We start from the raw sequence: 14,926 nt of genomic DNA, 5'->3' as shown, positions 1-14,926 counted from the left end.
GTCTACCAGACAGCTGGAAATAGGGTAAGAGAGAGATCAGTATCTGGTCACAAGTCTATGGTTTATAGGGGCAGAAGTTGCATGGGAAAAGTCCTCAGGACACCTCTGGAAAACATCCCCTTGGCTGCTGAGGTCAAGAGCAAGATATCAAGGTCACCATAACACTGAGACAAGACTTCATGACAGGGAAGGACCACCAAAAGAGACTAATATCACAGAGGCCACATGGCTGACAGGGCCTCAAGGTAGAATTTTAATTGATGGTTAAACTCCCAAACTGGAAACGTTTCAGCCTGGGTACCCTTATCTTTCTGTGAAGGGCTTAGGCAGAGGGCTGGGCTAGGTCTGGTCATTAACAGTATCAAGGTCATTACAGTAGATACTTCTGAAGTCCAGATCAAAGGGAGGGAAGAAAGTGTCAGGAGGAGGGAGACATTTGTTGTCAGAAGAGAAGAGAGAGAGCAATTGAGGACATTATCTAGTGATCAAATGAAGCACAGTGTTGGTGGAGGTCAGAAGGCCAAAAATGAGAGTGGCATGAACATCTGTGGGAGCAGCCTAGGTAGGGGAGACCGAAAGCTAGAGGACATCGTTATACTGGGCAGGGTCGGGAGGTCGTGGCTAGGATGTTCTCAATCTTCAGGAAGAATGAGAGGAAGGACTTCAAAGTAAGCACACAACTCTAGTCAGGTTCCTAGTGTCCTGGCGTATGCTGGTGTATTCTGGGTCATGCTGTCTCCTTCCCACCATCAACATCCCTTGGTGCTGTACAAAAGTTTCCTGAATCTGGGAAGGGATGGATGAGGGCAGGGCTCAAGTGTTGTTACGATGGGACACCATGTTTCCTCTCTGTAGATCTGAGGGCCTGGACTGGATAGTAGCCAGGTGAGCTTCACTTGCTATGTGCAAAATTATGGAAGGGAGGACAAATGCAGGAGAGACCTCCTACAGGTCTGAGCTGGCTCCAGATCCTCCATCCTCTGGGAGAGCTTCAGTAAATGTGGGCAGAGACCTCTGACAGGTCTGAGCTGGCTCCAGATCCTCCATCCTCTGGGAGAGCTTCAGTAAATGTGGGCAGGAGCAGGAACAGCCAGGGACATGCACAGGCTGCCCTCTCCCTGCAGGAGAGGGATGCAGAAGTGGGGGAGGGGCAGGTGGGCTTCATAACACCTGGAACCTACTTTCTGTGTGTGAGTGTAGGCTGCTGCCCCAACCCAGGAGTCAACCAACTACACGTGGCCTGTGTTCTGAATGTGTGTTCAGTTTTTCTGGTCATTCTTCCCAAAGCAGCACCGTATAGTTCCAGTTTTTCCCAGCAGTTATATTGCTCTATTTTTACGATTTGTTTGTATTTTCATCAAGTGTGTGTCTGTGTGTTTTGGGGAGTTCTGTGCACGTATGAATGCAGGTGTCCTTGGAGTCCAGACATGGAGTTCTCTGGAGCTGGAGTCCAGGTGGTTGTGAGCATCACAGTACAGGCAACGAGGAACTGGACTCAAGTCATCTGCGAGAGTAGTATGATTGCTAACTACTGAGCCCTCACTCCAGCCCCTCACACCCTCTCTGAAAGTCACATTGTCCTAAGTAGTATAATTGATCTAGAGGAGATTTAAGGTAAATGGCATAGCTCTGTGGTAGAATGCTTGTCGTATGTTCAAGACCGAGGTTCAGTTCTCAGTGCCCCAGAAAAAGAAGTCAGTGGAAAGCAGGTATGTCACATGTGAATACGGCACCGTTTCATAAAAGGAAAGTGAGTATGAGTATTGATAGCTGGTTGGAGCTTTGAGGACAATCTCCTCAAATAGTGAAGGACAAGTGCGTGCAAAGTGAGCACCCGTATTTACTGTCACCTCAGTTCTATTCCACAGGGAAACTGAAAAAAAATCTCCAAAACCAAAGTTTAGGCTCACACTCTATAACCAAGTCTTTTTATAAGTAAGGCTTATGTTTTCCTTCAGAAGAGTTGCTCAGCCCTGCCTGGTCTTGCAATGGGCAGTAAGCCCTCTGCCATCTTTCTAGAGTGTTTGTTTGGCTTCTCCAGAACCTTGGCAAAGCAGACTCTCACTGAGACATTTATTTCTCTCTCAAAATGGCAGACTAAAAGGTGACAGGAATGGTTTCAGGTGTCTTCAACACTATTTCCAGAGGTTGTTTCATCCACAGCAGAGAGGATTGTGGTGGCGGTGATTTTGGGTGTACTGCTTATGGTGGAGTGGTTTTGATTGTTCATGTTTGTTGTGGTGGTTGTGGTACTTATTCCAGTGGTAAAAATCACAGTTTGGTGGCTGTTGCAGTATAGGGATTTCTCTGGCTCTGGGTGTGGGAGTTGTAGAAGTTATGGTTACAATAGGTTTTGCCTTATTGAGACTATTGTAGGGCCTGTGCCAGGAGTTATTGTGGTGACTGAGATTGTGGGAGCCGTGGTTGTGGTTGTGGGGGCCGTGTGGGGGCTAGTTGTGGTGTTTGCGATTGTGGGAACTGTAGGGATGGTTGTTGCAGTGGCGGTGGTTGTTATCACAGTAGCTGTTAGAGCTGTGATACAGCGGTGGTGATGTTCATGCCTACTGCTGCCATAACTACCATTATGTCAACAATCATCATTATCCCCACAACCACCACAGCCATATTACCTGATGGCTTCCATCCATCCTGAGGAGTCTGCAACAGAGGTACTCTCATTTAACTGTCCTTCCCATGTATCGATGCCACAGAAGCAAAAGCAGCTTGAGAGGAAGAAGACAATGGGAGCATGGGAACATTTTGAAAGAAACCAGATGTGTCACCAGAACCTTGGGAACAAGTGCTCTGAAGGCTGAAAATGGCCAGATCTCTACAGAAAATAGGAATAAGAGGTACAGTGGAGAGGCCCTGCCTTCCTCTTGGCCTCGGGTTCTAGCTGAGTCAACTGACCTCGCCTGTGAATCTGCAGTCTCTGCCAGGTCCAGCTCTCTGGAAAGGGGGCCTGGCTCCCCACTAGAGCCAGCAGCCAGGCAAGAAATGCTGATAGTCACTGGTGCCTATGAGAGGGAACAAGAGCCAAAGCCACAGCCAGTTAATGAGAATGCTGAGTTTCTTGACAGAAGATAAAGACACCAACCTAAAAAAGAGAGGGGAAGCAGAAAGAAAGAAACAAATTAACAACACACACACAAAAACAAACAAACAAACAAACAAGCAAACAGAAATACCATTGAAACAAAAGAAATTTTTCAAGCTCATCATTTGTTATCAGTCAGGAAAAGATAGAAAGAGTATCGTAGTGTATTGTATTTACAATCCAGGGAAAAGGGGGGCAAATATATCTTTAAAACCTAAGTGCAAAGGAAGAATTACCTGGAAAGTTAAGATGCAAAACTGAAGATAACCCCCATAAATTGTAAAGAATTAACAAAATGCTATAAATATATTTCAAAAAAAAATGAACGAATAGTTCAAGAGTGTTAGTAACCTACTACTAAAGGGTTCCTGAGGGAGGGGGAAATGAAAAACAAAAACAGAGAACCAAGAAAATGAGAAAAAGAATACTGCCGAAGAACTAAAGCAAGAAAAGTTCCCAGGGTGAAGATCCTGAGCACTTCAGGGGAAAGACCTTGTTGAGGACCAGGAAACGAGGAAAGTTCCCAGTCACACTTTCCTGGAGAAATGGCTCCCATAGGAGATATGGAAGGGACCCTGGCAAAGGGTTCCTCCACCTGAGCTGGGGAGCTTGGGACATCCATCCAGGCTACCATGACACTACAGCCTCACACTCAGTTCTCTGCCAGGGAACCTGTCTTTTCTCAAAGCCTGCCACTGAGCTTGTCCCTCTCCTCTTTGCTGAAATAAACTGAGGTGGGTGTTGGCCACTACAAATATTCTCACAACAGCACACAGTAGTGGATTAAACAATAAACAGCTGGAAGCTGCAGCCTTTCTGCACTGACACATAGAACTGATTGTCACAAACAAAATCCAGGACGAGGGAAGAAGGGAAAGGGGAAGAGAGAAGATAGAAGGTTAGAAGAGTGAAGAGGAGGAGAAGAGAGGAAAGGAGTTAAGAGGGGGAGGGAGTAGAGGGGAGGGGAGGGGAAGAGGAGAAAAGAGGAAAGTATTGAGGGGAGGGGAGAACAGAGGAAAGGAGAGAGGGAGGAGGAAAAGAGAGGAAGATAGAGGGGAGGGGAGAAGAGGGGAAATGGGAGGGAGAGGAGAGGAGAAAAGAGGAGAGGACAAGGAGAGGAGAGAGGTTAAGGGACTCAGCAGCAGCATGGAAAATTGGAAACTGGAGTGTCCTCCCTCCTCAAGCCTCTGGGTGGCATTCTTTCCTTTACCCACTGAACTACCCCAGCCCTAATCTGCCTTCTCACACCAGCCTCCACTGCTCTCTAGCCTTCTTCCATAGCTCTTTGCAGGTGCTCTCCGTGATACTGGCAGCAACACAAGCCTCAGGGCACTGTCCTTAAGCCCAGTTCCCTCAGCAGATAAGTCAGGTCTCCAGCCATCAGCCTCTGCCTATCTCTGCAGCTACATCTGTCTCTAACACTGGCCAGACTTGAACTCAGGACTTCCACCTCATCCATAGCTTCCCTTACCCAGCAACTAAATACTCAGAGGTAAATATCTACTAGACTTTCCATCTCTTTTTGGACAAAGGTGTTAGATCCCAAGTTAGGGAAGACAGTAGTTCACAAGGGTCAGCCCAGTCTGGACTCCAGACCTTCCAGGATCCCTGCTGAAATCATCTGTCACTCTTTAAGATCTAGTTACTCGTTGAATTTCACTTCCATTCCTAATGATTCTATTCTATCTCTTTAAGCCCATCATTCTCTTATTGATTTAAAGATGTCCTCACCCAGGCTGGACTCTAAGCTTCTTCTGGATGAGAAAGGTTTGTGTATCTGTGTCTCCCCCAACCCTGATGACTCTCAAGCCTGTGTTAGGCAGCTGTCCCCAGAAGGGAAAGTGGGCTGTGGGCTCTCCATGTTTGTCTCCAGCCATGTATGGAAGTGGCCGTCTCGGGATGTTAATACAGACACAGCACAGTTCCTACTAAAGTTTCCGAGGGAAACGCCATGAGCCCCCTAACACTGCAGAGAGAGGGTCTCCCCAACAGATGTCATCATTCAGGGAGATCCCAGGAGCCCCTATAAGCCTGGATCTCCCTCGCTGTAGCCACAATGGAAACAAGCAGCACCAACCCTCTGTGTCTCCGAGCTGATCACTTAGTTGGTGCCACTTACAGGCATCCAGTCACCCGATTTCTTCATGTATCCTGGCTGTCTACACAGAGGTACCTTAAATTTCTCTCTCCCAATATCTCTGGGGCTTTCTGTTTGGTTCAGAATTGAAAACTAAAATCTTTCAAATTGTGGATTAAGAGGGATCCCAGGGTTCCCCTCTGGCTGAGACAAAGAGAGGCAGGAACTCCATGGGGCTTAGTCTCTTCTAGCCCCCTCCTCACGGTGCATGGCACATATTGTATGCCATGGAAAGCATGGCTACATTTCAAGAATAATCAAAGACAGCTCAGCAATGAATCAGAAGTTACAGCAGTGAACAAAGAACCCAGGGCTGTGTCTAGAAGCCTGACTCCAAAGACCTTCATCCGGGCTCCTCGGGATACCTGGTCTCTAACCACTCTCTCTCCCACCCATTGCTACTTCCTATCTATGAAGTGAGCAGAGCCCACATGGTCAGCCAGCCTGCGCTCGAGACACACAGTCAAGGCTTTCTTTCATATCACGTGTTTGTTCCTCATGAGCATGTCCTGCCCACTTTGATCACATACATGCACAGGTAGGTTTACCTACCTACGTGCAGGTGAAGGTTCTTCAGGAAACTAACATCCTGATAAATACTGGGTCTTTCTGCCTTCTTGTGTAGCCACTCTTGCTAGATCCAGCAATGATGTCTGTTACCAGATGTCTGGAACCCCAGGCAAGGAGGAATGGGAGGAATGGGCATTAATTATGAGCTGCCCAGAATTTTTCTCAGCACTGAAACTGCAAACCTAAGCTCCGGGGCTACCCGTCTTTATTAGAATGAGCTTCCACAGCAGACTGAGCTCCTTCACAAGGAACTTACTTTTCGTGAAAGGGAGGCTGGCTAATGTGCTCCTTCCCTGGAGCAGGTGGCTGTGTATCTCCCACAAGCCTAGGGTTAGCCTAACCCACTGCCAGACAGGGGAGACTGCATGAGTGACCGGCAGGCGGCAGTATGTCTTCAAGGAATCAGACTCTACCTAGAGGTCTGAGCCAAGCTCAGGGCGCATTTCCAGATTTGTCCCATGAGGAGATGTACTAACAGGACTGGAATGGCAGGGACTGAATGAGATACCTGAGCAGGATGCAGCATTCTTTGGGTCTGCCGTGGTTTCCTAATTTAATTTCCCAAACTCCTGCCCAGGCCTCATCCTCCTTACATCACACTGTTACGTGTTACCATTTCCGTCAAGTAGATTTATTCACTAAAGAGAGAAAAGCAACTGAAAATTGTTATCTCTGGGCTTTATGTTCAGTTCAGTGTGAGATGGCATTTTTTATTTGTCTTTTATTTCCTTTTACAAATGTAAAAAGGAAGATTTCGGGATTCTGAGCAGTAAATATCTGAAAGCTAGACTGAAGCAGGTGGCCCTGAGTGCACCTGCCTTTCTCCTGAGAACTCCAAAGAAAGGAGCACTGCATCAAGTTAGGAAGTCTGGAGTTCTACCTCACGCATCCCTGACCCAGCTGCTGAAAAGGCAGAGCTGCCAGGCAGCACTCAATATTTGTGGCAGTAAAGCAATACAGGGCAGCCCCGGGAGCCCACTGGAGGGGGCTCTGTGATACGCATTGTATAGAAAATGTTAGAAACTAGAGACATTTTCATAAGTGGAACCCAGATCAGCTCCTATGAACGCTAAATCTTGAGCAGGGACATGCCATCTGGTATCATTTTTCCCTATCATTGACTACATGCAATTTTACTGAAGTCTGAAAAGGCACTCCTGGACTTCCTTGTGTGCTGTGCTCCTGGTCGAGGAACAGCCTGAGATGCACAGGTATGATGTCTAGGAATATGATTCCAACCTGAACTGGGTGGAGACTATTGGAGGCTCCCTGAAGCATCTGGTCCTATTTAATAATTAGGTTAAAGAAAAAAAAAAAAGTCGGGTGGTCAATACACAGTGCTGGGACAGAAAAAGAAAAATAGGCCAGAGAGCATCATGGGTATATGGAGACATGCAGCAGAGAGGAGTCACCAGTTTGCAGAACCTTAAGCTGACAATGTGGGTACTTAGGAAACACTGGTGTTAAGAAGCTGAAGAACTGAGCTGAGGTCCCGGGACCATTGCACAGGATGTTTGTGGTGCATTGGATTCAATTCAGGCAAAGACCCTGCAGTCCCATTAAGGGACACACATGGGCCCCAGGGACAGTGACTGTGAAAAAACAAGAGGTGGCTTAGGATGCTTCCTGAGGCAGCAGCCTGGGTATGCAGTAAGGAAGGGAGGCAAGCCTCTGAAACCCAGTAATCCACACTCAGAAGCTCTCTGTCCCACTCTCTGGCCTCTAAAAATCTGTTGCAAGAATGGCCAGAGGCTTGCCTGGAAGAAGGTATTAACTACCATAATTTGGGAGATTCGTGCTCTGTGGGGTGGGGCAGGCCTGAGGCTGGAACAAGGTGCTATTCTGGGAAATACCTTCCTGGGAATGTCTGCAGGAGGCTCAACTAGTTCTCACGCCCAGGCACAGCTTGACATGGAAGTGGGGATGGCTCTCAGTATACCCCTCTTTGAAAACCGTCAGCCCAGAAGGTCCCATATCAGGCACCTGACGAACACAGGCTAATGCAGCAATGTGCAGAAGTCACTATACTCGTTAACCGTTGTGTGCAGTTCCAACCTGATCTTTTTTTTCATTGTTATTATTAGTTGCATTTTATTAACTCTGTATCCCAGCTGTATCCCGCTCCCTCATTTCCTCACAATCCCACCTCCCTCCCTCATCTCCTCCCTGCCCCTTTCCAAGTCCACTGCTTGGGGAGGACCTCCTCCCCTTTCATCCGATCCTGTTTTATCAGGTATCTTTAGGACTGGCTGCAAAGTCCTCCTCTGTGGCCTAGCAGGACTGCTCCTCCCTTGGGGAGTGGGGAGGTCAAAGAGCCTGCCATTGAGTTCCTGTCAGAAATAGTCCTTGTTCCCCTTACTATGGGAAACCAATTGGTTACTGAGCTACCACAGGCTTCATCCGAGCAGAGGTTCTAGGTTATATCCATACATGGTCCTTGGTGGAGTGTCAGTCTCAGAAAAGACCCCCGTGCCCAGATATATTTGGTCCTTGTGGAAGTCCTATACTTTCCATGTCCCCTTCTTTCATATGATTCCCTGTACTCTGCTGAAGCCAACCTGATCTTATTCTCCTTACACAAGTGAGCCAGCCCAGATCTATACCGCACATGCCCTTGATGGATCCTCACCAACAGCTAAGGTCCCACAGCACACACTGTGGCCGAGGCCTCTTGTCCCTGGGGTGCTATCCCTACCACAGTGGTGCACTCCAGGCACTGCATGCGTGTTGTGGGCAGAGCTGGAGATGGCACCCCATCCCAGCAAATCCTCTCACATCTGAGCACAGCACTTATGACTGTGTAGAGAAATGATGCTGGTAGAGGTAACCGTGAGAAGCAGCTTCTGCAGAGGCTGCTGTAGGAAACTTTTGTTATTTCAGAGTGGCGCCCTCCTGACTATACAAAGAAAATCTGACTATAAAGCAATTGGAGTGTCCCATGGCAACAGCCTCACCATCTCATGCTTGCACAAGCACACAGTGCTATCCTTGCCTGTGTGTTGCTATTATCAAAACACACAAAGGGGCCAAGGGAATAGGACCGTGTCTGTTCCATGTGAATTGGCAGCAGCGGGTGAGGCCATGTATGACTGGCTTTTCAGGAGCAAAATATGCCAAAAGCAGTTTCCTGCCTTCAAGTCTCCTGGTAGCTGCAGACAGGCTCCCTGGAGGAAGGACTCTGGACTGTGGACTTTGAGTTTATTCCCAGAGAGGGAGAAGTGTTTTTTGTTTTGTCTTCTGATGAGGTCTCCTATAGCCTCGGCTGGCCTCGAGCTCTTCTTGTGACTGAGACTGTTCTTGAATTTCTAATCCTTCTGCATCTAAGATCATAGGAATGTGCCACCATACCCAGGCCACCTGGGAAGGTTTTACTGCAATGGTGTGGGTCTTCACAAGTCTTCCACTGTTCTTTTTATAATAGAAGCCCAAAGCCACAGTCAGGGGTGATTTTATCAAGACTCTAAGAAACTTCAGTTTCAGCCCCTACTGCTGTCGATCTTGAGAACTGCACTGGGGTTTACAGATGGTGCAGGGCATGGACCACTAGCAGCATCATGACTAGGTGATGGCCTGTGACTGCCTGATGGGGCCATCCTTTCCCAGTTGCATTGACAGAGAAAGAGTCAGTACTTTGGCGGGTGTGAAGGAGCGCGCCTACACCATCCATGAAAAAGAGCTGGCTCTCACAGACATGGGTCCAGGGGATTCCCTATGCAAGGCCCCCTCAGGCATGTCCTTAAAGGTGCAATGAAGAGCTAGGGTATAACTGAACTAGGCATTGTAATTACACAAGAGAGCCATGTATGTATGGCTGTGACAAAAGCAAGTGTTGGAAGGAAGGATTTATTTTGGTGTATGGTCTAGAGGAAGAATTCCATTGTGTCAGGAAAGTCATGATGGCAGTAGCTGCTCAGGGCTGTGGAGGTGAAAACTGGTTCACCTCTGGGAACAATCAGGGTGCAGAGAAAGGGGGAATGCTGATATTCAGCTTGTTTCCTCCTCCTTTTTAAATCCTTTTTATCTGGTCTAGAATCCTGGCAAATGGAATGGTGTTAGCCACATTTGGTAACACTATCTTCTTTCCTCAGTTAGAACTCTCTGGGAATACCCTCAAAGACACAAGCGGAAGTGTAAGTCTAGGCAATTCCAGATCTAGTAATGGTGATAATGCAGAAGAACCGTTACAGCAGGGGCCACTTGAACACCAGGCCACACAGCTGGCTGAGTAACACGTCTGGTGTCAGAAACATTGGTGACAATCTTGTAGTTGACACTGTGTGGGAGTGTGAGATGAAGGGGGTTTGCTCTGGGTCTTGGTAACCGAAGCTGGGTAGAACACCCTTATTTTATTTTTCTTTCTATGTGTTTGAAATGGGGTTGAACCTAGTTTTTGTGTAAGTTTGATGCTGTTCATAAAGAAGCAAGATTTTAAGGAATATCATCACTCCCTAAAGCCTGCAACAGCTCTGGGTGTTCCACCATGAGGTGCATGTGCCCCCTGCCTCCCTACTCTGGAGACCCCAATCCAGAGGCAATACTAACCTTCCACCCATGATCAGCCCACGAGGGTGCTCAGGTACATAGAGGCCATGTTTACCCTTGTATGCCACCGTTGATCTGTATTTCTCAACATCCTTGTGATGGCAGTTGAGCTGATGAAGACTCTGAGAGGCCTCACCTGTCACTGCAGGGCTTGGGCTGTGCTGAAGCCCATGGCTAACAACCGTCTTTTGTCTTAACAGCTTGTCAGGATGTCCAAGAGCCACATCAGCAATGAAGAAAGCCAAGCTGTCTGGAGAGCAGATGTTGACTATCAAGCAGCGAGCCAGCAATGGTAACTACACCCCGGGGTCTACAGTCCTGCTGGTTAGAGAGGTGGGACGTCACTGCATGCCAGCTCTGTACCAGTGACTTAGCCCACTGTTCTGAGACCACAGAAACAGCGCTCATTAGGCCCCGCCCACATCCCATGTCCCAGGATCTCCAACACTGGGTCAACTTGCTCACCACCAACCATGGCAACTCCTTTCATTCTTCTTTCTCTGGACCACCCCCCTTCCTAACCCTATAACCTAGGAGCAGCTTTAGAGCACCAAGGATGCAAGCAAGGATAGCAGCCTCCTTCCTGCCCTCTCTCAGCGTGTTCAATAACGCATTGTCTTGACCTCAACTGCGAAGTCCATCCTCTTCAAGAGCCACTATTGCTGGTGACTGGCCACTATGTATAGACAAAGTTTACCAAGGAAAATCAGAGGCCCTGGGGGGATTTTGTAACCTTACACTAGCCCACAATCCTAGGCACACCCCAGAATCTATCCTCATGACTCTTGGATCCCATATACATAGTTCAGCCAGTAGTTAAAATTCATTTGCAAGCTCAGGATGAATGCTGTGACACTTTTGGAGTCACTTATAGCCAAGTGTGGAGAGAAACAGCACCAAAGTGCCAATGGCAGTCCCAGCCTAAAGGGAGGGATGCTCTGCTCTCAAATTGTAAATGAGTTTCTTCTCAAGATATAGCTACATGTTTTGGTTGTTTAGTTATCTGCTGGTGATTTTCTTGTGGTAAAAGGTCCCCACACATAGAGATGAAGTGCTGCCTAGTGTCCCATGAGAGCATGAAGCCATGATGTCCCTTGCAGAATGATTGTATGGTGATACCTCCTTCAGGGAACGTTAGGTTCCTCAGGATGTAGATTTGGTTTTGACCCATGGACTATGGAGCCTTTATTCAAGACAACGTAGAACAGGGCTATGGAGATGGCCTAGTGGGTCAAGTCCCTGCTGTTCAAGCATGGGGACCTACATTTGAGTCCCCAGGACCCACTGGTGTCAACATGCTCCTGTAACCCCAGAGCAGTGGGTTTAATTAAGAAGAAACATATGGAATATGCCAGTTACTGAGGAGCTGACTAAAACTACGATGTCAGAGGCTGGCAGCATCTCCTAATCTTCCCACGACTCATGGCTCAGCACTCACCCCGGCTGGTTCCAGTAACCACTAGGCAGAACATATGAATAAGATTAGTGAGGTGGTAGGTGCATCCTTACAAGAAGTGCTACCCGTACTCTCAGCACTCAGAGGCCAAAGTCACTGTGAAGCCACAAAGGTAAAGCCCCTTTGCATAACTCAGAGCTCTGGGTGTACTACAAATGTAGTAGCCATGGCTGAGAGATCCTCATACCAAACTGGTATATCCACAATGGCATCCCAGTTCAGACCCCAGACCTTAAATTATAGGTCTAGTCAGTGGCTGTCTCATCTAACCCTAGCTGAAGGCCAATTGCAGTATGCAGGTACATGGACTCTAGTCATGCCCTTTCTGTCTGTCATTTCATATTATTTGATATCCTAAAGGTAGTTCAGTGCATCTGCCTGCAGAAGCCTTTCTCTGCCAGTGTCAGGTATAACGTGTGCCCCATCATTCTCCAGAGACATACCCAGAGATGTGGTGCAGTCCTAGGGGTGTGAGGTGCTGTGCGCCAGTGTCCCTTCTGCCCAATACAAAGGCCAGGCAAATGGAGATGAACCAGAGTCTGCTTTCTAGAAGACCTGGGGGCCATCTCTCTCCTTGGAGCCTCAAACAGTCGGCATTAAGAGCTTGCTTTGTGGCAATGACTACCACCCTCTTGCCAACTAAGAAGCCAAGTTCCTTGATATAAAAAAACTAAACTCCACGCGGGCAGCAAGCACTGACAAGACAGCACTGCCTCTTACAGAGTAGCACTAGCGCTAAGGCAGACGCCTCTTGGTAGGTTGCTTTCAGGCTGCACCCACTGGACACTCATTAGTGAAGGAAGTAGCCATTAGACAGGGGCCAGTTCAAGAGAGAAGAGAATGAAGAAGCTCCAGGGACAAGGATGCATGCCCTAAAGGGGGGACAGTTCACACCGAACAGCCTATCCAGAGAGAGTGAACAGCCAGCTCTCAGCTTCAAACTTCCATCCCTCAATCAGCAGCCCTGGATGTTTTTTTAAGCCTCCATCTTATGGTAAACATTTGTGTTTTGTGAACCCAGGCCATTAGCCATGTGCCTGGGTTTGCCATGGCTGGCCTAAGGAACCACCTAGGTTCTTGCATATTGGCAGTTCCTGGCTTAGGACTGCTCAGCACAAGATAGTCAGGTTTATACCCTTCCTAGCTTCTGAACAAGTCTGGGTTCAGATTCTCTTATGGTCATTATGGAAGCCTGATGTGCTCACGATGACCAACCAAAAATGAGCATGGTAGAATGCTAAGTGCGAGAACTGATGAGGAGTACGACTTGGTGAATCAAGGGTCAGCAGAGCAACATCTGCCCAGAATCAAAGGCCCAGACCCAGAGGCTCTTGGCATTTAGCCTGGAGCTCTGACCTGTCAGTACCAGGCCTCTTTCTACAAGATCTGCTTTCTCGAGGTGCCTTGATTGTAAGGCAGGCAGGGGTGGGGAAATAAAGACATACGGCTGTGACTCTTTATAAGTTTAATGACACATTTCCCAAGAAAATTCAACTCTAAATGGAAAAAGAAGAGAAAACATTGTGTTTCTGCTAAAATGTTTTCAGGCAATATGGCCCTAACATGATAATTTTGCCATTACAGGTATAGAAAATGATGAAGAAATCAAGCAGTTAGATGAAGAGATCAAGGAGCTTAATGAATCCAATTCCCAGATGGAGGCTGACATGATCAAACTCAGAACTCAGGTAACAGTTTGTGAAGCCGCAATTCTAGCTCCAATGTGGCTCCCTGCTTCTTGTTCCTTTGTGGCTGCTGCTCCTGCTGTTATTGAAAAGGAGTGACCCCATGTGCCTACGCCGGCTTAGAAGTCCTGTGATCCCCCGGTATCAACTTTCAGAGCTCTGGGCTTACAGGCATGTGCCAGCACACCTGGCTCCAGTTCTAATGTGAAGTTTTCCGTTCTAATTAGCATGTAGAGTCACAATTCTTATACCAATGTCAAACCAGAGTTCTAGTCCTATGACAGTGCCTCAAATCTAGTATTAGCAATTCAGCCTCAATTCTGGGTTCATCATGGAGCCTCAATTCTAGTTTTAACAAGAAGCCTCTGTTTCAGTTGTTGGAGAGGTATGGTTTCCTTGTTTTCCCATTTCTCCTCATTTGTTCCCCTGGTAGGTGACTTTGTCTTCTGCAGATTCATTGCATGGCAATATTTGTTGTAGCTCAGAGGCCATAGGTTGGCCTCTGCTTATTTGCTCAACCACATCCATATGTAAATAGCCGTTCCCAGAGGATCAACCGTTCTGTGAAAGATGGAAGACACAAGTTTTCTCTCAAGGTGTTTTAGGCCCGGCTGTTATTTGATCATTTTGCATCATCTGCAGTGATAGTGGAAGCTCCTAAAATGTCTGAGAAGCATTGCCTATTGCTTGTGTCTCTAAGCATGTGAGCTGATGGGAATTGGATCTTGCATTTCTATGTAAGTTCCCAAGGTTTCATGGCCAGCTGGGAAGGTGAGGGGAAAGCTTCTTGGAGCACTCAGATGAGTGTCTACTAACAGATGAACCTTCCCAGCCCTGTGGGACAATTACTGTGATACTCACTGTCACACATGCCATGTCCCATTCAGATCCTGGGTGAAGTGCTGTTTCCTCATGGCTGCTTTATACTCTTAGGCTCCACATTAACAGAGGAATTGAGGCAAACTAGAGACAGGTTAAGGCTAAAATCACTTCTATCCAATCACACTGGAACCAGGAATAGAGAAAGTCACAGCCAGTATTCAGGCCTGTGGTTCTACCCACATGATTGGAGTTCTGATCAGGAAGAGCCCAGACTTCATTGTGGCAAAGAACTAGAGAGTAAAGCCTAGAAAGTAAAGAGGAAATAAAGGTGAGCATTTCTGTGTCCCAAATACTTGCCCTGCCGTTCTGAGGAAGGTGCTGCGGCTGCCATCTACCTTAGCCCAGTTCTGTTGCTGATATATGCAGTGCTCTAGAAGTTCATGGTGTGAAGAAAGCACGCCAATTTTCACTCATGGCTCAGGAGATCCAAGACCAGGGGCCACATCTGGTGATAACCTTCTTACTGTTAGATTCACCAGAGGTATGGCGTATCAGATGACGAGGGACAAAGTGTGTGTGTGTGTGTGTGTGTGTGTGTGTGTGTGTGTGTGTGTGTG

At 47.6% G+C, this 14,926-nt stretch overlaps 1 protein-coding gene across 11 annotated transcripts in view; it reads left to right on the top strand.

The window, feature by feature from the left end:
- The window catches only part of Myt1l (myelin transcription factor 1 like), a 371,904-nt gene that overhangs the window by 348,818 nt on the left and 8,160 nt on the right, over positions 1-14,926 (top strand). For all 11 annotated transcript variants that reach the window (XM_055624913.1, XM_055624903.1, XM_055624923.1 and 8 more), the window contains 2 exons: positions 10,547-10,638; positions 13,387-13,490. In XM_055624913.1, the coding sequence (XP_055480888.1) occupies positions 10,547-10,638; positions 13,387-13,490 (196 nt within the window). The remainder of the gene's footprint in view (positions 1-10,546; positions 10,639-13,386; positions 13,491-14,926) is intronic.

The sequence above is a fragment of the Psammomys obesus genome, unplaced genomic scaffold (assembly GCF_907164565.1).
Source record: "Psammomys obesus unplaced genomic scaffold, mPsaObe1.curated_primary_1811, whole genome shotgun sequence".
Taxonomy (NCBI): Eukaryota; Metazoa; Chordata; class Mammalia; order Rodentia; family Muridae; genus Psammomys; species Psammomys obesus.
Note: the sequence above shows the minus strand (reverse complement) of the source record. Positions and strands in the feature narration are given on the sequence as shown.